The following is a 24,459-nucleotide window of genomic DNA, read 5'->3' as shown; positions in this document are numbered from 1 at the left end:
TTGGTGGAGCTTTCCTAAATATGCAGGCCCTGACTCTTGTGTCTGTCCTCTGCACATCTTAGAGCTTGTATGTACCTTGGTTTTATAAAAATGGGCACTGAATAATAAACAAAATGATTTTAGTTATGTGTATGCACATCTTTCTCCCTCCCCCTTTCTCTCTTCCCTTCCTCCCTCCCCATTCCTCTGTGTGTGTGTGTGTGTGTGTGTGTGTGTGTGTGTGTGTGTAAGCATGTGTTCTTTGGTACCTGTAGAGGTCTGAAAAGGGTATTAGATCCCCTAAAGCTAGAGTGACAGGTAGCTGTGGACCACCTGCCATGGGTACTGGGCACCGAACCCTGGTCCCCTTGAAGAGTAGCAAGTACACTTACCCCCTGAGCACATCCCCTACCTCCTTGCTACTAAATCTTTAAGGACCAAATTAAAGAGAAAGAGTAGTTGTCATTGTTGAATACATACTGTATTTAACTTTTTTTTTTAATCCCAGAGAAGTGAAATGCAACATCCATTTGAGTTTATGTAACATCCAAAGACTGACAACTCAGAATTTCCTAATTAAAGTCATTTTTAAGGCACTCTGCAGAGCCAGCTTTCATCTCTTCCTTTGTGGCGTTATTCTTCAAACTGTAGCAGAATACCCGGCTTCTCTGTCTTCAGTGACACACATACATGCTCATGCTCTTAGCCTCCACTTCTGTCCTTGACAACACCAAAACAACACAATTTCAAGGTTGGAAAACACATTTAGGGGAAGCAATGAGGGTTCAGAGAGGACATATACACATAAATTAACTGATAGGCCAGTAGCTGAAAAGAGAAGGAGCAGGAAGGAAATGGAACAGGGTAGGGTAGACCAGATGGCTGGTGGCCGGTGAAAAAATAGGCTGCATGTCCCAATGAGGTTTAAATTAATTTAGCTAGTTCATTTTAAAAACTTTTTTTTTTTTTTTAATCTTTAAAGATAGGGCCAATGCAAGGGAGGTATTCCAAAATTATGGGATGCGGACATAGGTAAGTGTGCTTGCTTGTGCTCATGTACTTATGAGCTGACTTTAAAGATGGGTGTGGGGGAAGGGAGGCTCTAAAATGCCCTCCTGAGGAAAAAAAATAATCTCTCTTACTGGCCCACTTCTGCACCTGAAATTCCCAGCATTCAAGCTACTCCTTCAGATTAAGGCATTGTCTATAGCCCCAATTAAAAGGTAAATGTCACCTAAGAAGTGTGACGCTCAACTCTTTAGCACCCACTGACTGAACTGTTGCCTATCAGAGAGCAGGACCCTGAGAGATGGGACTTGGTGCAGGATAGTCTGATTAATGGGGCAAGAAGGCATGGTACTATGAATGCAGGAGAAACCTACTTGCTCTGGGAACCTGCTTAGATGCTGGAGGTTGTTTAGGAAAATGAACACTTTCTATGCTGGAGAACTCTCTTGTGCATACAACATATACACTCTCTAAAAGGCCCGCCCGACAGCTCTCAGGCATTACACCATTCTGTATGAAGCACTACTATGGAATTCACTTGGGCCTTTGAGGAAAGGTGCACAGTGAATCTACTGAGTTAAAGACAGCTTAAGTTCTTGATTGTTTTTGGGTAAAGGTCAATACTATAAAGTTGAAGTTCAGAATCTCCACAGATCCATCTAGCTTATATGAAGGTGACACACACACACACTCACACACACACACACCTTCACTTATATTCATCGTTTAAGAACTTGTCAACATGAGGCGTGAGAAGTCTCTTCTCAGTCACCTATGATCTGGATGCCAGGGGGTTGTGATCAGATTGTTGGGTATGGGACTGTTTGGGGGGCAAGATAACCTTTCCTGTTACCAGGGGGCCCTCAGGTAATTCATGTTGCTTTGCAGAAACATCCAACCCAAGGGTTATAAAGACTGGAATGAGCTTTGTCTTGAGATTGGGATGCAGAAGACAGGACTAACCTGTAACCTTTGAACTCTTGGAGGGAGGCATGTGTTATGGGGGAGGTGCAGGTGCAAGGCGAACTTGGGCAGGGACAAGGTTTTGCTTCTAGAGAGGCAAGCGCAGGCATCAGCTCCAGGGACAGTCACCTCTTTGAGGTCTGCTCATGTTGATGGTGCCAGCGGGGGAAGGTTTAATGAGAAAAAGGGACTGGAGGAATGGGGACCCAGAGGACAGGATCTTGGAGGTGGGTGGGAATGAAGAGTATGGTAGAAGTTTTTTCTTTGTTTTATCAACTGCACTTACAAGTTAGAGTAATCTGGGGCAGCTAAAAAGACTACTGCTGCTCAGCCCCACAGAGACTCTGCTATGGATACACTGAGGTGGAAAGCAGGCAGGCGGTTTTAAGCGGCCAGCATAGATTCTAATGTGCACCTGGGGTCAAGCATTCCAGAGCGGAATGAGAAGCCCAGTCCTAACAGTCAGGCTGGAGTCAGTGGTCAGTCTTGCATGAGTTTGTGAAAGAGTGGATGGGAAAACAGAGTAAAAGCAGGGGTTGGAAGACTCTAAGTGTTTCTGTCTGAACAGCATAGCCCGTGCTGGTTTGTGTGACTGCACAGCTTACTACTATCTGGTAGATTCTGATCCCATTTCTGGTTGAAAATCTGGCTAGGGTAGAAGTATTTTGGACTAGGGAGAAGAAGAGAAGAATTTCCCTCTTTTTTTTTTTTTTTTGTGGCTTCAAAGAGGAATCATTTACTGTGCTCTGTTGGGGCCAAGAAGAAAAATTTGGGGCTGATATTCGAAAGGTGGAAATAGATTTTCTGCGATATAATAAATACAGATTCCATAAATAAATAAATAAATTGGTGTATATACCAATAAATAAAACAATCAGTAAAACAACATACACCACTTTTGCCCTGTTGGAGAAGTTATGCTCTCATTCCACCAATCCTGGTGATATAAATGCTGCTCTTGGTCATCTTGAAGGCACCAAGCCTGTCCATGGTAGGGCAAACAGTTGCCTTAGACCAAAGACCTTAGAGAAACTGCAGGGGATGATTGACATTGGCTATCCACATCGAGAAGAGAGAGGAGAAGGGGAGATATATGTTCTCCCTGTTCCCACCCGAAAGTGCGGGTGGGAAGGCAAGCTTGGGAGCCAGGGCTGGGCCAGGTGGGGGGGTCTCTTCAGTCCAGGATGACCAGCCTTGTCCTTGGGAGGCTTCATGTGGAGGGAGGGGATGAGCAGGAGGTCTAGGCGAACTCAATCTTTCCACACACAAAAGGCGCAGCAGGCACAACTTCTACCTCAACAACGCTCCCCCATGAGCCAACCAGCTGGCCTGGCTGGACACATGCCATGGGCATAGGAGGTACTGGTCACAGGACGGGAGGGTGGTGAGGAGACAGGCAAGATGGCACTCTTTTTAAATAGGAAAACAGCTGTCCAGGGCATCAGCTTCTGGAGCCGCCAGCCATTGCTCATCTCCTCCTCCTCGGTGTCTTGCCATGTGGTTCTGCTTGCTGGGCTTGCCTCGTAGTACTAGGAGACCTGCATGTGAACACAGAAACATGTAAACAGCATGCATTAAGACAGCGGCCAAGGAGACACCACTCCTCACGGGCAGGGGTCCATAATCAAGTACATTTTTTCAAATGGATAACAGCTTAAATTTCGTGCCAGGCCTTGAGCATCTTTATGTGCATTTTTTTTTTCCTATAAAGGAGGTCCGTAACTTTCATCTGTTCTTAAAAGGTTAAAAACTAAACCAATATAAAAGGATTGCAAGTCACCTGTATGTTCAGTCCCTTAGGAAAGCACAAAAGGACCTATGAAATGGGTGGAATGTCAGACACCGTTCCTCAGTATCCCAGGCACAGAGGTTTGCAGGAACCCGACTGCCTGGAGCCCTTTGGTGTAGCCAGGATTTTCTGTCATTGGCCCATGCCAACACTGTCAAAGCCTCCTTCTTGACTGTGTGTCTATATATTCAACTTGAAGCTGTCAATCAGATTTTCTTTAGGAAGATATATAGCAGTTTTTTTTTGGGGGGGGGGGGGCTTATATATATTGCGTTATGTAACACCTGAAGTCCTAAAAAAAGTGGGTGAACCCAATTTTAAAAATAAAACAAAAGTACTTTTGAATGCAAGAAAGAAGCAGCTCTGAAGTAAAGCCATTATGTTGGGATTCCTTTTCTTTCCTGAATATTTTTATTTGAGGCATGTGTGTGTGTGTGTATTTGTACATATGTGTGTGTGTGTGTGTGTGTATGTGTGGAGGCTGGAGGTCTATATTGGTTTTTCTCAGTAATTCTACTCCTTAATTTTTTGAGACAAGATCTCTCTCTGAGCCTGGAGCTCACTAGTCTACCTGAACTGACTAGCCAGCAAGCTAGCCAGTGATCTTCCTCTCTGTCAGCCTCCTGGTCATGGGGGTTGTATGGGCATGCTGCCACACCTGGTTTTTAGGTGGGCGTTTGAGATCTGATCTCAAGCCCCCATGCTTGTACTGTGAGTTACCCAGCGAGCCATCTCCCTAGCCCTTGTCTAGATTTTGTGTGTGCTCGACGCTTGACTGACTTACAGTATTGCTATTGGCACATATATATATATATTTTGCAATTCCACATTAAGTAACATCATTGCCTTTTTATGATTATATATATGGCTTCAGTTTTAGGAAGAAAAGTCCAAAACATTTATGTAGATTTAAATAAACCTGTCTTGATGCTCTGAGATTAGAAGATAAACCCATTACGTACGCAGACAGGGACCTGTTCTGAAATATGTTTTAGAAAATAGTCCTCTGTGCACCCTGCTCACCAGAATAGCATCTGTACTCTTTGGCATCTGTAGATGCCAGTTCCTGTTTCCTCAGAAACGCGATTGGTCAGAATGGGTCAGAGGTACCGATCGTACCAGCCCTTGGTACCTGGCATGGCATAGAGGGACAAACATGGCAAATTAGGGGAGGAGGTTGAGCACAAGGTAAGCATGTGTTCAGAGGTCTGAGCTGAAATCTACCGGATGTTCACAGAGCACACCACACAGACACTCAGGTATAAAAGTCCCATCACCAAGAAGAAGACTGCCTTAACACTCACGTCCTTCATTATCGCTGATAGTTTAATCCTTATACCATTAGCACATTAATGCTATTACTTTTATAATAGTGAGGCTTTTGGTATATAATTTTTGTATAGAAAATATTTTAACTGCATGGTTGGCCTTTGCCCATTATTTTTCCTAAGGCGAGGCACAGGCAGCCCACGGCTCTCTGTTAAGTGCTCCCATAGGCTTAAATACTTTGTGGGGTGCATACGGCACCGAGAAGGGGCCTCCTTCTTGTATCACAGATAAATAAGCGAAGGTCAGTGTGACATCAATTCAAAATCCGGTCTCAGGAGCTCAAATCCCCTGTTCCCCAGGCTAACTTGTGCCAATAAACACTGTGTTTACTATATAGGACTGTGTGGAAAATAATCTACTTTCCTAAAGGCAGTAAGACACCACCATTTTTTTTTCCTGCAGAAAATTTGTAATTAAACTGATTTTAAAGCTGTTTTTTTTTTCTTTTAAATAGAAAGGGTTCCGTTTCCCTTCTCATGAATGTGCTCAAAGAAAGAATCCTTTGATTTTGTTGCGTGGCTCTTGGGACTAGGAATTTTTTTTTTTTGGCTGTTTAAGATCCATGGAATTCTTTAGGAGAGAAAGCCTTTAAGTTTTCCGGTGTGTGTCCCTCCGAGCATGTACATGTATGCGCAAGTGTGTGAGCATAAAGAGACAGGCGGGGAAGTGTCTCTGCCTCCATTCTTCCGATAAGCACGCACATGGTCTTTTTTTCCTCTAATTAATTAGAAGTAATAGCTTCCCATAGTTTCTGGTACGTGAGGGAATGAAGTGAGGAATAATTTAATTGGCTGTCTTGCTTTCAAAGCCCAGTTTAATGAAATAGTTCTCAGCCTGAGGTGCACATATTATCTTTCCCGTTATTGTTATTTATTTATTTATTTATTTTTTTACAATTAACATTTCATTGGATCACGTCTGTGTGGAATATTCTAATTGGTTTCTAGGGTGGGGCAAAGGGGCCACAGCAGATGGAGAGAGAACCAGCTGTCTCTTCCACCGAAGTGCTGAGGGTATGATCTGTTGGGGCTGCAGGAGTTCCCTGCTTTTCTTTAGAAGAGCCTGACTGAGAAATTTTTGCCCTGCCACTTATCCACTCTTAGGGACTAGAGAGGGGGACAAGTCTCTTCAAAAAGGTAGAGTGATTGGTGACTGAAACACTTTCCAAAGACCAGGGCTTCCTCACAGTGGTAGTGAGTGTCTCCTACAGAGTCCTGTGAGCACTGTCCCCCTGAGGGCAAGGATTCTGTTTGGCCAAGTATGTAGGAGGCACTCCACAGAAAGACTTGTTGGAAGAATGAGCATTTGGCAATATCCCGTGATTCCTTCCCTGCTCTGCACTTCTTGTGTGGAAAGCAGAGAATAAGAGATAGATGTGAAGTGGGATGGAGAGAAAGGAGGCGAGCCAGGCACTGAGGCAAACACCAAGAAGGCTTGCTCTTCAGAAACAAGCAAGAGTGAGCACTTTCTTAAATTCTTGATGTCCTGGTGCTTTGCTTGGCTCACCTTCGCCCCGGGCTTGGCAAGTAGCAACACATTCCGTCCTTTTTATCTCCTTGCCACAGCAATGCTGGCTCTCATCCAGCCCCAGATTCATTAATGCTGCCATTTAGATAACCTCATAGCCCTGTCTCTATCTCTCACAATCCTGTGTGGCACTTGTCTTGGTTCTTCTTTCCTCACTGTGCAGTTCTGACATGTATTTTAACTTTCCCTGGATATTTCTGAACCACCACTCAGCTGTTTTAAGGATCGAGCCACATTTTCTAGGTAAGCCGAAGACAAATGTGGACCTAGAGGCAAAAGAGGCTCCATGCTTAGCCACGTGGCCCGCCACCTAGAGGCCTGGCCCCATTACGTCTTAGAAAGAAGAGTTCAGTAGGTTCTTTCAGAGAGCACCCTTCAGCCCAGCTCAGAGAAAGGAACAGTCTGAAGCTTGGGAAAGGGACTGGGACATTCTCAAAGAAAACTATGTAGCTGGTCCAAGAGAGACCACAGAGAATGGGGTCAATAGAGGCAGATGCAGAGAGAGGGACCTTAACCAATTATACCTGAATCATTGTGAGGTAGCCTGGTGTGTGTGTGTGTGTGTGTGTGTGTGTGTGTGTGTGTGTGCATGTGCAGCATTAGGGGAATTGCTTCCTTTGCTCCCAGATGATATGTCTGTAAAGCCGCTTGTAAACTGTAAGGCCCCAGCCAAAACTGTAGGGCAGATAGGCCAGTAGAGACCCATGCAGACTGGAATATAATATTTTCTCCTCTGTGTCTGCTACATGAGCACAAAATGAGGAAAATGCAGCTATTATAAGATGGCTATTGTGGCCATTTTAACCCAGCAAGTTGTGCTGGGATTTTCCAGCTGGCCCTGTCCTGACACTCAGCCACTGTCCCCTGCTAAAGGCCCCTTAGAATTTTAGCTACCTACAGAACAATGTGTCATTCTCTCTCTCTCTCTCTCTCTTTCTCTCTCTCTCTCTCTCTCTCTCTCTCTCTCTCTCTCTCCTCTCGTTCTCTCTCTCTTCTGTCCCTGCCTGGGTATAGGCCTCTCTCAGCCTGCTGGCTAATGCTGGAGAGTGCTGAGGGATTCCCCAACCTTCCCAGATACCAGGCCCTCACTTCAGAGAGACTGAGGCTTTGGGATTCCAAGCTGATGGAGCCTGAGGGTCCACTAACCAGCTCCAGCCCAGTATGTTTTCCCGATCTGACAATGTCTTTTATCAGGCAACACTTAGTTGAGACACTCTGGAGTGTGTCAGAGATCACTCCAATGCCTACCGAGGCTGGTGATGGCCTGGGTGATCACACTATGTAAGGACTTGGGAATGGTCATGGAATCTTGGCTGTCACTGAACTGGCAACTCACTGTGAAGCCTTCTGTGGGCAGACGTCCTCCCAGGGAAATGAGGACCAGATGTACTCAAGATCTCAAAAGAAATTAATGGCAATAAGGCTCTGGGGTAAAAATATCTGTGTGCTTGCTCAGTGAGCTTGTTCACTCAGCTCCTGTTCTATCTAAGGATCATTTAGGCTTAATTATAGAGTTCAGGCATTCATTGGGCTTTTGATTAATTTTCTTTTCAGCCTGGAAAGTGTGAGTGTGGTTGGTCTTTGTGTGTGTGCGTGTGTGTGCGTGTGTGTGCGTGTGTGTGCGCGCGTGCACGTGCGTATGTGTGTATGTGTTTATATCTTTCTTTGCAACTCAGTTGGGAACTGAGTCTAGTGATGGTTAATTGTGCCCTCTGCTCTTAACAGGAACGTTCAATGTGCCACGAAGGCCTTGGGAAGCCATTGTTTCCACGGCCTTCGCCCCACGGGCTGCTCCTGTGTGTGCATGGAGGGCCTGCGGGTGGCAAGGCAGTGCTCAGCTGGGACCTCAGCTGTGGGATGCATGCTTCCTGCCCGTCTTTGTACTTGTGGTGTTTAAGGGATTCAGAGACCAGGGGAACAGCTTTCCTACTCCATTAATTACAAGTGACAGCCACCTCCCCCTCACCGCAGCCACCTCCCCCACTGTCCCTGACAGCCATTTTTCTGGACCAGCCTCCCTGGGGACTACAAGGTTCTTTGAGGAGGGGGAAACAGCTTTCATTTTCTCATTTTTAATGACTCCATTTGGTAGCACGGTCACATGACTGTGCAGGTGACACTGACTTGCTTTCCTCCTTTTCTTTCTTCTCCTTTGTGCTGGGGGGTAAACGATACAGAAGCGATATAGAAAGCACGATATAGAAAAAGAACATGGGGGCTTGAGCCAAAAGGCCCAGTTTGAATCCTGGCTTTTGGCGGTTTTCTGTATTGCCTGCAGACATGTCATTTAACCTCTTCAGTCTCAATTTGCTCTTTGTAAGATGGGGACAGCAACACCACAACCATCATCGTTTGACACCCCTCATAAGATTAACTCTGGACGAGAAAATGCATGTGGAGGCCTTTGGTAAAATCTTTTATAAACCATTGCTCTTTTATTTTACTATGCAAAATTGTTTCTTAGAACATGACTTTGGCCTTTGAGGTATTTGTTGCAGGGGTTGGGGTGGGGTGGGGAGGAATGGTGGATCTAAAATGATTCATTGAATGGAAAGCAGAAAGGGGACTAGCCTCTAGCCTCCCATGTGTTGTGGGCCATAGCAATGACCTGAGGATGTGTTATGCATGCAGCAGAGAACAAAGATTAAGGATTCAATATCAAAATAGCTGTCACAGAGAGAAAGCAACCTGGAAAATTCATTTTTCTGACATCATAACAAAGGGGTTCTGGACACAATTGTTTTGTTTGTTTTTTTTTTTTAATTTCTAGGCTAATTAATTTGTGGGTGAATGATTTCAGAACAATGGCAATGTTTCTGGCTGGAGACAAGGGAAGACCCTGGGTCCTAGGTAATGTGCCTGTATTGTAAGCTGAGATCTGGGAGACTTGGGCCTTATGTCGGCCTGTGCTGATTAGGTATGTGATCCTGAATAGATGACCTAATTTAAATGGGCTTCAATTTCTTTGGAGATCATAGAGACTAGAAGGTCTCAAAGGTGACCTCATTTAAGGACTTAAGATCTGATGAAATGCTCTTTCATCAGACAATATAAAACTCCTGTGCCAGTAAGAAACCATGTGCATGTATGGAATCCAAATATAGTGTGGAGACCACCCAGCCAATGCCAAAGGCTCATAATAAGCCCCTTTGAAACTGCTGTCATGTGGTGTCAGGCTGTGCACTCTCAAGGGAATGGAGGCTGATGGGGGTGATGAAGGGGACCCCAGCAGAGATCTCAACGTTAATTCTCTCATCTAAAAGAGCCCTTTGCTTGGCAATCTCCTGAGTAAGCTAAAAGGTGATGATCCACAGATAGTGGGGGGAGTGTCATCTCCTTGTAAAATAATGACAACCTTAACATAATTGGCTATTGGGCAATGGAGTGTTCTGCCTCAGGTTGATTTCAGAACCGAGAGACCCGGCTGCAGAGTTCACAGAAGTAAACAATGGTAGTGCGTATTTGCATAGTGCCTTTCGCTGTTATAAGCCCTTTCTCATAGATTTTCCCCCCCTCGATTTTTATTACATCATTCCCCAGGAAACTGCTCTGAGGTAATTTATTTTAAAAAATCTGAAGTGATTCTTTTTAAGGAGGAATAAGTCTAGGTAAGCATGCTGCACCTTGCTTTATAAGCATAGACAGGCCTTTGAAAAGCTTTATTATATGTAAATATAATTGTGTGAGTCATATCTTAATGTGCTCAGGAAATTTAAAGACTGAAACCTTCCATGGGATTTTTTTTAATATAAATTCTTTTCTTATTCATCGGTTGCTACAATTTTAGATGTAAAAAAAAAATTAGGTTTTCTTAAAGCAGGGCTACATGGCTTGGATTCCAAGATCAGCATCCATTGTCCCAAATCTTTTGAAAATGGCATCTAATTCATTATGAGGGAGAGAGTGTTCCTTCTGAGGTCGGCATTGAAAATAAGCAGCTTTCCTCTTTAGCTTGTAGCTCTCTGAGGTCAGTTCTGCCATAAAAAGTAGGGAAGCATGGGGACAGAGAAATCCAAAAGCAACAGCCGAATTATTTCTAAATAGAATTAGTTCTAAATAGAGTCTCTGCAACCCACCAATGGGCCATTAGCGGGTTGCTATAAATAACTTGCCATCAATAACTAATCCATGAGAGCGGGGCTGATGGTTGGGGTGTGAAGTCAGTGCTATGTAATTTGAGCAGCATCCTCTGGGCCACAGCACGAAAGAAATCAGGCTACAGTGCATGTCAAACAAAAGTAAAGAACCAGCCCCCCTCCCCCCGGTTTGCATCCTCTGTCCCCAAACTCTGGCAGATTTGGAGTCAATGACAGGATTTGTATAATGGCTCTGGACCTGGAGTCGCTCACTCCTGAACTTAGGCTTGAAGAATTTACTTATTCGGAGTAGGACACTGTTAGAATGCTGTATTTAGTTTGCACGAGGAGTTTCTGAGCAAAGAGGGTCTGTACCCCACAACCATCCCTGTTTGGAATAACAAGGGAAGGCTCTTCCCTTTTCCTGGGTGGGGTGTGTGATCCAGGCTGAAAGGGTTGAAAATCTTACCACTGCAAATACTGGCAACACTTTAAAAAGTTTTACACTGCCAGACTAAGAGACATTTGCTTCCCACCTTTATTGTCTGGATCTCGGCAACGCATGCTTGCTTGAGGGGAGTGCCCAGACCTTCCCTAAAACAAGCCTGAACCATTTCCCTCCTACAGACCGACAGGCAGTTAAAGTTGAATTTTTGTAAGTGTAGCTGAAGTTAACCTACACAGACATAGTGTACGTACTACGTGTGTTTAAAGGCTGTCGATGATTAGTCAGGCACTACTGGCAAGACTTGTTCTCTCTGAACACTGGCGTGTGAGCACACGTGCATGCACAGACGTGTGCCTTTCCTGTGCCCAAACAATTCAGAGACTGAAAAAAAAAATGCAGGTCTCGTTCTCCCTTGTTGAGATGTTCCCGGAACCCTACATGAACATGAGGCTCCTACATCTTTGTAATGTGAGTGCTGGTGATGGGAATCAGTGGCTGTAAACAAAGTCGCAGGCTGAGTGACTAAAAACTCAGGAGGGACCCACTGCCATAGTTACCACAAACAACAGGAACTATATATCCAACACTGTGACTAACACACTTAGCGTGAGCAAGCTCTTTGGAAACAGGTGAGTGGACAGTGGTGAGTCTCCACTGGGGGCTGCTGGTGCCAGCACCATGGACAGTTCCCAGGCCGGCTCTCCCTCAAATGATGCCAACGGGGCACACACTACCATTCCAGCTTTCCTACGCGTTCCTCTCATTCCGGCAAGCATGCTGATGTGCTGATTATCTGGCCATCGGCTAATATCTGATATCAATCTGCAGTGACACCTTCTCCTCTGCTCTCCCCATCGCCCGGTATCTCTCCCCCAGTTCCCCAGCACCCTCCAGTCACGCAAGGGGACTGTCTTACGAACACCTGGCGTGGATGTTTTCACTCTTGCTTCTGATTGGCTAGGAAGCAGCATCTGCCACAGGCACTGTTTAGTTTCATTTCCATCCCCTGCATCTTACAGGAAAGAAATGGTCAGTAGTTCAAATAAAAGAATTGTCCTGGTCAGCTCCAAAATATGGCTACTTGCATGGTAATCACAGCAAGTCTGTCAGATCAGTGATTTCTTTATTCCTAAGAGGAAGGGGCTTTTCCTAAGGGTTATGGTTCTACCACCCAAGGAGCAGCTTTACTCTTCACAAGCAGCTGCGGAGGCTGGCAAACCAGGAGGTCTACTTTGGCTCAGAAACTCAGTTTGGCTCCTGCCACCCTTGGCACCCCCACTGTGTGCCTCAGTGGCTTGTGTCCCACACACAGCTGGGACTACTTTTTACTTAGGAGGTATCACGACCAGAGGCGGCCCCCGCTTGGGCCTCCACATGAGGACCTGGGCATCGTTGGCATTGGGTTTCACTAGTGCGTTAGGGGGGATGGGCTCCATCCGGCTCAGGATCCGGGGCTGCTCCTGTTGAGTCCTGCCCACCAGCCGGGCCCGCTGCCCCAACAGCTGAAGAGGGTCCACTTCAATGTCCACTCTCATCCTCCACTTGATGGTCTGCAGAATGATCTTTTCCTTGGTGGTAGTGTTCATGGCCACCAGCCAGGTGGTAAAACTCTGGTCCCTCTTGATCCTTGTGAGCAGTGGCACGTTGCTGTCACTCACTGGCACTGCCCACGTCACGCTGGGGTAGAAGTTATCATTCATGCTGACGGAGAACCTGGAGATCTTGTTGGTGGGGCCAACGAGGGTCACGGTTTCTGTGGTGTTCCCGTACCATGGGTAGCTCACCCCATCTGAGTCACTGATGGCTTTCACTCTCCCTTCCCTCAGGTCGGGCAGTTCCCAGCTGGACCTGGAGAAGCATAAGGGGTGCACAAGGGGAGAAGAAGCTGAATTCTTCTTCAAAGCTCGGAGGCATGCCCACCACTTAATAACACCGTCAGACTGGGAAAGATGGCAAGTTTGGAGGGGGAGTTTAGGTCAGAAAGTCCTGTACTGGGCTGTACCAAGAGTAAATGAGCAAAAACAAATGAAATAAAAAAGCAATGCTAAAATAAGTTAAATAAAAGTCTAGATGACCCAATGGAAAACAACAGCCCCTCCTCCCCAAAAAATAGTGGTGAGATCACAAATAGCTGTCAACTTACTGGGGTGAAGGCAACAGATAGTATAGGGGTGGGTGACCCATGGCAGATGTACTTCCCTGGGGAGATCTTGGGAAGAGGTGATCAGAAATTTAATGTACTTGAAAGGAGGTATCAGGAGGAAAGGAGGGGCAGAAGAGGTGAAGCTCAACATCACATTAATTTCTTAGAGAAGCCAAAGTAATGAAGTTTCCACTCCACATGGAATCTTTAAATTCTGCCGCTAAACCAACCCAGCACTCAGAAAACACAGACGAAGAAAACCCGAGATGGACCCCCGGTCATTTCTGAAAGCTAAAATGCTTTGTGGAAATTGCAGGCCAGCGTGCACACTCCCTCGCGTGCTGCTTTCCGCTTGGCGTAGAGTCCGGGCTGGAGGCTGCGCTGCCTTGTTTGTGAGCTTGCTACTCTGAGCACCTGTCCACTCTTCCTTGCAAAGAACGACACAGGAGAACATTCCATGTATCTCCTCCCAGGGGATGTTGCAGATAAGAATGATGATCATAATGGGTATGACTGATAGTTACAGATCAATTACTCCCCCACCCCAACCACTATGTAAAGTACTCTGTCATCACTGTTTATGTTCAAAAGATTCCACGCTATAACTGGCTTTTGTTTCTTTTTTCTTTTTTCTTTTTTTTCACATGAGAAGACAGAGGTTTAAAAATGTTGGTATGTATCAAGTGCCCTACAGATTCCATGCCCTAAGAAGTTGGACTGTTTTCCTCTAAAGTCTGTGATTTTGACCGCGACATCTATACTGCTTCCAAGCACCCTTACATGGTAATGGAAGAAGCGAGAGTCAAAGAAACATGTGTTGTCCAGGGAATCTAGCGAACAGCCCTTAGGATATCCATGGGGGAATCTGACTGGGCCCTGATAGAGACATTCTACATGTTTCTACCCCTGGAACCAAGAGTGGTAATAATGCTTGGGAATAAGTCTAAGAATTAAGTAATTAAAGAACGGCAAATTCTCCATTTATTAGCCAAGAGGTGGTGGCCTTGCTTACTATGAAGTTATTCCCCCTCAGAGATGACAAAGATCCCACAGGGCTTATCCAAAGGGTAGAAACAGTGCCAGCACGTGAGCTCATACTACTAATGTCTCAGCATGCCCACCATCACTAGGGAACGCCAACTGTGGCTTCTGCCTATCCCTACGGTACTTTCTATGCCAGTCATCTCATCATAAGTGAAGGGAGGGCTGGACCGCCTGGGGAGGAGGTGAGCCCACAGCTGCAAGAGGCTTTTCTCTTGTCTTCATGCCCTTGATAACTGCTGAGAATAATTGTAGCGTATTACGGTTGGCAGAAGCTAAGTAACTGAGACTGACCTGATGCAAAGTCAAAGGGAGCTCATCTTACTGCACACGCTGGTGTGCTGTGCTGGGCGGAGAGCCCAGGTCACGCTGCGGCTGCCATCTTTCTTTTTTGATTTTGAAACAGGGTCTCGCTCTATAGCCCCAGCTGTCTCAGCACTTGCTATGCAGACCAGGTTGGCTTTGAACTCTGTGTGCTTCCGACTCCCGGGTGCTGGGACTGAAAGTGTTTACTACCATACTGGAGCTGCATCTCTCCCCCTCTCTCTCTCTCTCACACACACTTGGAGATTGTAATATAACTACATTCTCTCCTTTCCTCCCTCCCAACCCTACCATCTAGCTGTCCCTGCTTTCTTTCAAATTCATGGCCTCTTTTAAAAAAATCAAATGTTGTTTTACATGCACGCATACACCTAAATATAGACATACATAAGCACACACGCACATGCCACTTCTTACTGTGCAGAAAGGAGTGTGTGCTGTTTGAATGCAATGGGATTATGCACGAGTCAGCGTGGCAGAGAACCAATTGGCTACTCTGCTTGTTAGGTTCATGAAATGACCACACCGGAAACACTGTGCCCCAGATAAGGGGCCGAGACAATTTATCTGTCACCGGACATTATTTCCAAAACCCCAGTCTTCATTTTGGTTAGTGGACAAGCACTCTGACACCTTTTGAGGGACTGACTGCAGGACAGTCATTCTCAGCAGTGCCACGGCAGCCTTGCTTCTGTGCCTTTCCCACAGCCAGCTGTGGTGTCTCTAATCAGGAGAGTTTTGTCTCAAACACTCTTTACTCTACTACACTGCTGACCTTTCCAGGACTGGCTGTCTTGATGGTCAATTCAATTACGTTGTAATTGACAACTACAGCTACGTTACCATTGACAGTTTGCCTTCATCTTCCTTCCCAAAGCCAAGGGCAGGCACATGAGCCCACAGTCTAGAGGTCAGTCTGGCTGGAAAATGATAAAACTTAGTTTAGTTCCAGGTTTTCTCACTCATGGAGATATAATGAGGAGCACAAGTGTGCCCGACTCAGGAAGAAGGAAGAGACCTGTCTCACAGGAGTCTCTGGAATACTGAAATATCCAGAGCTTCCTAGCCACCACACCATAGTAAGGGTGTGTCTGGCTGAGTGTAGCCTCGGGTCTGTGAACTTGGAAGGCTACAACTAGACACTTCTGTCTAGTTGTAGCCTCTGATTTAGAATTGCTTGACTGCAAAGTGTGATCTCTCCCACAGCCCCCCCCCTGCCCCATGGACTCAGTATCTACCTCCCTCTATCTATATCATGGAGAGGTGGCTTAACTTAGGAAACCACCAAATTCAGTGTGACATATCCAGTAAAGGGGACGTTGCTTTCTATTAGAAAAGTATCATACCTTTATTTCTCCTATGAATATTAGGGATTTATTCCAAGGCAGTGGTTTGAAAGAGCTTCCCTACAAAATCCATAACTAATTTCTAATTTATGTAGAAGATAAGATGGCTTTCAGAGAGGTCTTTGCAAAGTTCCAGGAATAGATGCCTCCAGAGTCCCTCAGTGGCCATTAAGAGGATGCTGGAGGCCCTTCAGACTCCACATGGTCCAAACTGACCTCCTCTCTGCTGCATCCAGCCTTTCATGTCAGAAGTGAGGGCCACATCTGGCTCTTCCCCCACCCCCCACAGACCATCGCAGCTCACAGAGTCACCAGGCAGCATCTTGTGACTTTTGCCCCACGAGTCATGCGTGAATTTACTTCCTGTATCCATGCATCTCTCACTGCTTCCGTTTAATCCCAGCTGTTGGCATCTGCTGAACGGTCTACCGTCACTATCTACCAACTGGTCTCTGCATCCTATGCTGACTTCTCTCCAGGTCATCCCGCAGGCTGCACAAGTCCTCGAACACTTCTTAAGGCTCCTTTACACGGAAATCACTGGGTCGATCATAGCATGAAACTTAAGGTCCTTCCCAGCACAGACCTGGCTCACTGTGACCTGTCCTCTCTGACACCATATACCATGCTGTTTCTTACCATGGCCCTTTACTCTTGCCTCACCCTTTGCCCACACCACTCTTCCTCTTAATAAAAGTTCACCAGAGCTAGCCACTGATCCTCTGAGAATGAGAATGACCATGAGTCACTCCCCCATAGGGAGACCTGTATTTCCACGAACCTATGGATATGTTCAGACTGACGGGTGTCAGATTATATTTTAACATAGTTTTTATGTCTCTTTCCCCATTAGATGTCTATCTCCTTGGAACTGTTATCTATTTTCCAGTCAGCACCCAGTACATAGTTGGCATACAACTAAAGCGTAACTTTTCTTGAATGGAGCCACAGTAATGATCTTGTGAGCACCATGAACTGCATTCGGTAGGTTAAACACACACACACACACACACACACACACACACACACACACAGACAATATGAAGTTAGGAAAAAGGGTAGGAAGTGAGGGCTGGATATGGGAGGAATCAGACCCAGGAGGGAGTAGAAACGGGTGAGTATAATCAAAATATGTGGTATGCATCTCAAAGAATAAAATTAATAAAAATTAATAAAATATATTTTAAATATTTAAAAAATAAAATATATTTTAAAATCTTACTGCTTCTTGAATGATTAAATATTGAATTTGAATAATTTTCATGTCTTCATTTGTGGGGCTTGGTAGGATTTGTACACAGCAAAATCTTTTATCATAGCTTTACACTCTATATGTATGCTCGCTTTAAAAAAAAAGCCAATGTCTATTATTCATCTAGAATCTATTATTAGGATAGCTGCACACCTTGTACCGAACGTTGTTACAATGAGTGAATTAATAAGCATGGACGTATTTCAGCGACCATGTTTTGCCGCCATGTAGCAAAGTAGGAAGATGAGTAGCACAAACTCCCAACTGCCACCAGCTTCGGGAGTGCAGACAGCCATAAAGGTAACGGCCATAAAGGTAATGGCCGGGAGGAAGCTTTGCAGAGGGAAATGGGTTGTGGGAGATACAGACAGGCCTTCTCAGCAAGAAACGGTGTCCAGGAAACAAGAGACGCCTTGGGAAAGGGAGTGTGGGAAAGGGCCTCGGCTTGAGGGGTGGCTTGAATAATGGGCTTTGGGGGTGGGACTTGGACAGGAGGCCGTGGGGCCAGGAACAGTAAGGTTAAAGGGAGAATCTGAGTGCTGGAGGGGAAGCGAGGAAGGGTGAGTAGGAACACATGCAAGAACACTGTAGATAGTGCGTTTTTTGAGACAGGATCTCATGCGGTCCAGGCTGGCCAAGAATTCGCTGTGTATGAGCTGAGATGTCCCTAAACTGTTGATCTTTCCACTCCACCCTGTCCCAAGTGCTGGGATTACACCTGTGCACCACCAGGCCTGGTTTACACAGTCTCCAGTGGGGCCTTTACATAGGCTGGTGGCGGAAGGGAAGAAAGAAGGGTCCCATCAAAAAGCTACTACCCGGTACCCACTCTGAGCTGAGGGAGCCACCAGCATATTACCGACACGAAAAGAGATATGGCCGAAGTGTCGCTCAGAAGAGCCGAGCATGCGCACAGGCACAATGTTCGCAAAGGGAACGTATTCTCGCGATTTCTGACCTTCTGCCCTCATCCTCGAGCTCACTCATAGTGGGGCTCGGGCTTTCAAGTTCCCAGCTTTTCCGTGGATGAAGAAGACAGGACCATACTTGTTGCCGTGTCCTTTACCCAGACAGAATGCCGTGTCACAGACAAGGTGTGCGTGGGACACTCTGTTTCCTCCCTAGCTTAGATCTCTTTCCCAGGGTCCTCTGCTGGTTTTGCCTCATCTCTTAACCGTCTAACTCTGGGAGGCTCAGTCTTTTCTCTTTCCCTTTCCATCTGTTCACAGTTTCTTAAGATCTCTCTGACCTCTGGCAAATCATTCTATCAGCTTCAGTCTCCTCATGTGTAAAATGAGAAGAAAACCAGCTCTGGGTATCCCTTCATCTGAGAGTTATTACAAGGATAAAACAAAGTGTTGGCGTGTGAGCAAATGCTTTGTTAAATATGCCACTCGCTGCCAATATTAGTTATAATCTCACTCTCTGCTTTCTCCCACAACCCTTCTCTTCACTGTGATAAACAGTGTTTTTGTTTTAAACAATCAGCCATTGACCCAAAGCTCACAGCTAATGTACCCGCCAATGGGCCTAATAATGAAAACATCGATTATCGCAACCTTCATGCTTTCTGCCTCTCTTTTAGAAGAGGTAAATCTCAACCACCCGGCTCATGCTAAACATTTCATTCAAATGAGCTCTCTCCGAGTTAAGGTTCAGGTGCGCTCTGACACTGGCCTGTGTCCCCAGTGTGAGTGAGGGGCTGGACAGAGCAGTGTTTCTGAGAAGGGCTGACTCTACTTTTCCCAGTTCCGTGAGGCCATCGAGGAGGTGGGGGCTGGGTGGCATTGTTGGACAGGAAACTTGTTCAAAGTCATCCAGCTGGGGAGGGTGGGAGCTGAGTGGCAGAAAAGAGGTCTGATTCTAAATCACCTGCCTCCTTGGTGCTCAGTAGCCATGGACTCCTGAGACATGAGAATAGCAGTCATGGATGACATTGATATAAACTGCCATGGCCATCTTAGCATTTTTAAAATAGAGAGACATTCTGGAATAATGATTAGTCTCTCCTTCTCCCCCCAGGGCCTTCCCCCCAGCTACCCAGGCTTACCTAAGCCTTCTCTCTCCAAAATTCACCAACTTCCAGGGTTAACACAGGCAAAGCAAAGGATCTCCAGCATCCCGTTCTCCCGTGTGGGGCTGAAGATCAGTCCTTGCCCATGTCACGCCATCACAGCTGACTTTAACACCCTCAGTACTGACACTGGGCTGAAAGTCTGTGGTCCAGCTGCCGCGTCCAGCTTGCTCTTTAAAGGGATACAGCTGCCAAGTTAACTGTGCGGAACTTGGTGAGAAAGAGCCTCAGATCTTTGCTTTTAATCTTCATTGGTGGAGCCTAAGGAATTATCATTCTGGGAACGAGAATGGCACCTACATCCAGTGCTGAAGAGAGTGACCTGCTTCCTGTCCAGGAGTCTCGGGCTCTCTGTCATTTCAGGCTGTGTAGCACCTCACCCTCTCAACTCCACTGTGACAGGATCTGGCCTTAGTCCTTGTCAGGTGGCTGAAGAGAGAAGAGATGTGGAGCAGGTGGAGGGGGGGGGGCTCAGAGCTGGGGAGAGGGCCATGGCAGAGGTGGGTGAGCAGGGACCCAGGCCAGGGCTCTGTGTGTCACCGATTAGTCACAAATCCCACTGCTTCTGAGCAGCCACCCAGCTTCTCAGCCAGCATTTCCCAGCCCTGGCCCTGGCCCTGGCCCACATCCCAGTTCTCGGATGGTTTGCACCATGATTGCAGAGTGAGTTTTAAAATTAGGATTTTCCTCGTTCTGCATTGTTTATGTCAGACTCTGAGAAGCCTGTAAACACCATCCACCCACCTCCTGTTCTGCCTCCTTCCTTTCTGACCACATCCGCTTCTCTCTGGCACACAGGCAGACATTTTCCCCTCCCCCCTTCTGTTGCAGAAAACAAAATTTCCCATATTTTCCAAGATTCTTGAGTCCTGGCAGAGGCTTCTCTCATTTCCCTCCCTCTCACTGCAGATACACTGAGTTTCCCTAGCACCACGACACCCCGGGATGTCCTCATCCTTCACCCTATGGAAGTCGGTCACCCTACCTGGGACCCAGCAGTCTCTGCCGACTTCTCTACTTGACAGCCCTGAGATCTCAGACTGGAGGCCAGTTTTCTGGATCACGTCTGAGGACGCTTTGCCTCTGACTCCAGGTCTAAGCTTCCTGGAGCGGAGCGCCTTTCCTTCCACGGCAGCCTTGCACACAGTCACCCCGGCAGGGCTGTAGACCCAGTCCACGTCTTTTTTTTTTTTTTTACAAGGATCGTGCCCACCAGCCACGCAACAAGCCCCTTTAGTCCCTTAACACGCACAAAGTCTAGTGGCAGGCAAAGAGGGGTCCTTCTTCAATCCTCCAGGAGCTCACAGCCCATGCGGCGGTGGGCCAGATGCAGCTCCAGAGAAGGGGCGTGCTGCAAATGCATGGGTGTTCTGTGGACCAAGAGGGAGCAGGACCTGGGACACTACACGTGTTTTTCAAGTGGGTGCTGTTAGGCATGTTGCTCTTTTCAAACTCATGTTGGCTAACTGTGGCCGGAGAGGCCTGGAAGGGAGATGGAACTGGAGCATTTCCGCTTTCATCCTGAGGAGGTGACGGCAGGGCAAACAGCCACACTTTACTTAGTCTTCGCTGGGGACACTGAAATAGAGAAATGACCCAGGCGTGGCACGACACCAAGGAAACACATTTTTCCAAATTCTTTTCATAAGGTTTCGGTAAGCACCTCCTGTGTCCCTACCTTATGTTCATCTTCATGACCCGGAAGACCTGGAACATACACGTACACCCCTCCTCCGCCTACACACATGTACTCACGCATGCTCACTCGCCTCAAACACCTTTCAGGGTTAAGGTTACCAGCTTAAAACTATCTGCTCCAGGGACTCCTGGCTGCTCAGAGGCCCTTCATGTCCTTTGCAAGCTCTTTGATTGACTCCAGATTTTCTCACACATCTGACCAAGAGGGCAGAATACACATCAGAATAGGTAAGTCTCAGGCTAGCACCTCTGTGCTTTGACTCAAGACTTTGGTCTTTGTGCTGACAGAGTGGTGACCTGAGGACCACACAGGGAAGGTGTAGTGGCTTCAAATGAAGAGATGTAGTGTCTGTTCCCAAGAAAAAAGCTATCCATCTCAGAAAACAAGATTCTGTGCAACAGGTTCTCCTGGGGTCTAGGGCCACTAGGGGCTCAAGGCACATGTCTGGGCCAGGCATCTATTCACTGTCCTCGCTGGGCTTCTGGAGTCTGCAGAGTTTCCTGTACTGTCTGTAGCTGAGAAGATGCTGTGGGTCTCAACTCTAATGGCTTTCTGATGGTAGAAAGAGGTTCTGCTCCTGCTGGCCCAAACCCTGGATCTCTAGAGCCAAGATTCTCCTAGTGAGATTCCTAGTATGAAATCTTCCTGTGGGTCCTTAGAGGTGGGCATTGGGGGGGTCTCCCCATTTGCCCTGTGGTAGCTCGCTGACACAGTCTGGGCCTGCCATCTCACTGGCAGCCTCCGCAGAACATATCTGTAGCTGTAACTATTCATAAAGATACGGCTAGATAGCTGGGGTTGGGGGCAACAGTTCCAGTGGTCTGCTGGTGACAATGAACAGTGAGAATGACTAGCTGGGGGTGGTGACCCTGAGTGAAGGAGAACCACTCTGTCAAGCCTTGAAATCTGGACCTAAACTTCTGGTAGCTTTAGAAGTTGAGGTTAGAACTTTTTTTTTTTTTTCAAATTAGTTGGCCTAAAAGTAGTTGTGATCCTCCCCACCCCCCACCATCTGATTAAGGAGAACATATCTTCAAGGCCAAGAATATCTTGATGAAGACACAGTTGTCAAATCTCCAGGATGTAAAGAGAGCCATTAGACATTTATCAGCTGAATGAATGAAAGGGTTTCCTGGGCCCACGGGTGGCAGCAGGCTCACTAGGACCCACTAGGACCCACTAGGACTAGACAGTGTTTTCGCCCTTCTCCTGCATCATTGGCTCCTGGAGCATCTGTGATCCAGCGAGAAGTGACTATGACCAGGCCATGCTCATGGTCACCCATGTAAAACACAGCTCCTCATAGCCACAAGAGGCTCACGGGCCCCCTAGGAGCTCCATAACATGAGGGAATGAGGTGACGCCCCTTGTACCAACCCCCTTCAGCCAGCCCTACGGAGGGGATAAGAGGGGTTAGGCTGCACCAAGAGACATTTGTTTCTGGGGTAAATAGAACCGGGGAAAGAATAGGCAAAAAGTCTGAGGGAACAGAATAGAAAGCCTAGCAAACCCTGGGTCTGGGACCCCAAGCCAAGGGTAGTCCTGAGGAAGGGACAAGATCTGAGGACCTGGGGGTTGATCAGTATAGGCTGATAATCCTGGGCCTCAGTGGTCTAGCAGACTTCCAAAGTCTAGAAGCCAAGGAATAAAGTCAAACTCAGAGAAATCTGTTTATGGACACAAGAACAAGGGAACTCTAGCTGCAATGACTAAGCTGAGATGCTCAGGGCAGACGGAGGGCAGGTCCCTCAAAAGTCAGGTGTGATATTGCCAAACTGCTGGGTGTTTGCTGGAGGCTAAGGCGTGCCAAGCATTCTACTGAAGGATCCACACAGCAACCTCACAGCAGCCATGTCGTTTTGGCTATTTCACAAGGGTGTTGAAGATTGGGCAAATAACTCAATGATGTCTCAAAGCAAGGATGATGCGGGGGGTGGAGGGACCTGGCAGTGAGTCGGCGCCCCTCCTCCAACCCTCTCCGTCAGTATCAACTGCTGCCACAGCCAGTACAGGTTAGGCCCTCTCCCCGCCATCCTCAAAGCACAGGTTCTCTTCACAGTTGACATCAGAGCTGAGGTGCATTCCCAGGGGAGGCTGGGGTGCCAGGGAAACAGGGCCCTGCCGGTGCTGCTGGGGGCACTTCCTGTTCCACTATCAAAGGGGAGGCGATGGAAATTGTTCCAGTTCTGACCAAATAGCACCCAGGAGGGAGGGAGGGAGGGGAAGGGAGTGGGGAGGGGCCAGGCTCATGGATGCTGAACAGAAGGGGGAGGCAGGCACGAGAGAACAGAAGGACGGGAGCGGGGGTGGTCTAATGGCAGAGACTTCAAAACCAGGCTTTATAGTTTTCATTAACTTTCCGCTTGGTGTTCTCGGCATGTGGCATTTCAGTGCCTGCTGGGCAAGGGCCACAGATGTGACGGGTTACCAGCTGCAGCTCAGCCTGGGCAGGAGCTACCAGGGTGCTCATGGCTGTGTGTGCCCTGAGGACAGATGCGTGGGAACATCCTACCAGCACACAGAGCGGTACCTGTCTACAGTGGGCAGAGGTAGGACCACACACACACACACACACACACACACACGGACAGAGGAGGGCAAGGGAGGCTGCAAGCTTTCTCAGGGGGTTTAACTACAGCGTGTTTTAGATGGGAGGCCCTGGCAGCTCTTACGGGTGCAAACGGTTCACACGCTTGCCCTCGCTTAACCCACAGCGGCATGTCTACACGGCAGCACCATCCCCTTTTGGCAAAAGAGCTCATGCGATGCCCAGGATGATGGCTGGAGTTAGTTGCTGTGGCAGTACACTCATTCATGTAATTGCAAAGCGCCCAGGGAAGGAAACAGGCCGGGCCATTCCTTAAGCTCCACTCTCCTTCGCTCACTGCCCCGTGCTGGGTGTTTCCTTGGTGTTGCACAGTGCTGGTGGTGGAGGCACAGTTAGCCTTGTTTGGCAAATGCTGTAGCTTGGACGGGAGGGGCGAGGGGAGGCATTAAATAACCTTGGTCCACTAGCTTAGCTGTGTCAGAGCTGAGACTCAGATCCATGAGAGAGGCTCCCAAATGACCGCTCGGCTTTCCGTTCCTACAAGTTGCATTATTTATCTGCATCCTCCCTTCCGCTATGCTTGTGGATCGATCGGCCAACCCCTTTAACAAGCAATTATTTAAGCCCTCTGTGTCTAAGGCAGTGGGTGGAGAGGGACACGAAGATGCCTGCAACCTGGTTCCTGGCAGGCGCAGGTCCTACAAAGTGAGCACAGTGAATGGAGAAGTGAGAGGCCAGAGCTGGATCTGGGGTGCCAGGCCTGGCAGGCTACAGCAGTGTCTCTCCACTCCCTGGGCAGGAGCTCAGAGGCAGGTATCTCTGTGGGAGAGGCAGCTTGCAGGTGCCCTGAACTCATCCCTCCAGGGCTGTGGTCCTTCTAAGGCTCAGGGTCCTGGCTTTTGTCCTCCGGTGG

At 47.4% G+C, this 24,459-nt stretch overlaps 1 protein-coding gene across 3 annotated transcripts in view; it reads right to left on the bottom strand.

The window, feature by feature from the left end:
- Positions 1-921: 921 nt before the first annotated feature.
- Positions 922-24,459, bottom strand: part of Fam78b (family with sequence similarity 78 member B) — an 85,659-nt gene continuing 62,121 nt past the window's right edge. Inside the window, exons 1-3 of one of the 3 annotated variants that reach the window (XM_060364627.1) lie at positions 20,285-20,367; positions 12,042-12,967; positions 922-3,488 (exon numbers count right to left, since the gene is read on the bottom strand). In XM_060364627.1, coding sequence (XP_060220610.1) covers positions 12,445-12,819 — 375 coding nt within the window. In that variant the 5' untranslated portion in view covers positions 12,820-12,967; positions 20,285-20,367 and the 3' untranslated portion in view covers positions 922-3,488; positions 12,042-12,444. Of the gene's footprint in view, positions 3,489-12,035; positions 12,968-20,284; positions 20,368-24,459 lie in introns of those variants that run through there. The other 2 variants (XM_021642605.2, XM_060364626.1) reach the window with 2 other exon arrangements.

This window comes from Meriones unguiculatus, chromosome 11 (genome assembly GCF_030254825.1).
Source record: "Meriones unguiculatus strain TT.TT164.6M chromosome 11, Bangor_MerUng_6.1, whole genome shotgun sequence".
Classification (NCBI taxonomy): Eukaryota; Metazoa; Chordata; class Mammalia; order Rodentia; family Muridae; genus Meriones; species Meriones unguiculatus.
The sequence above is the reverse complement of the archived record's forward strand: the minus strand, read 5'-3'. Positions and strand labels throughout refer to the sequence as shown.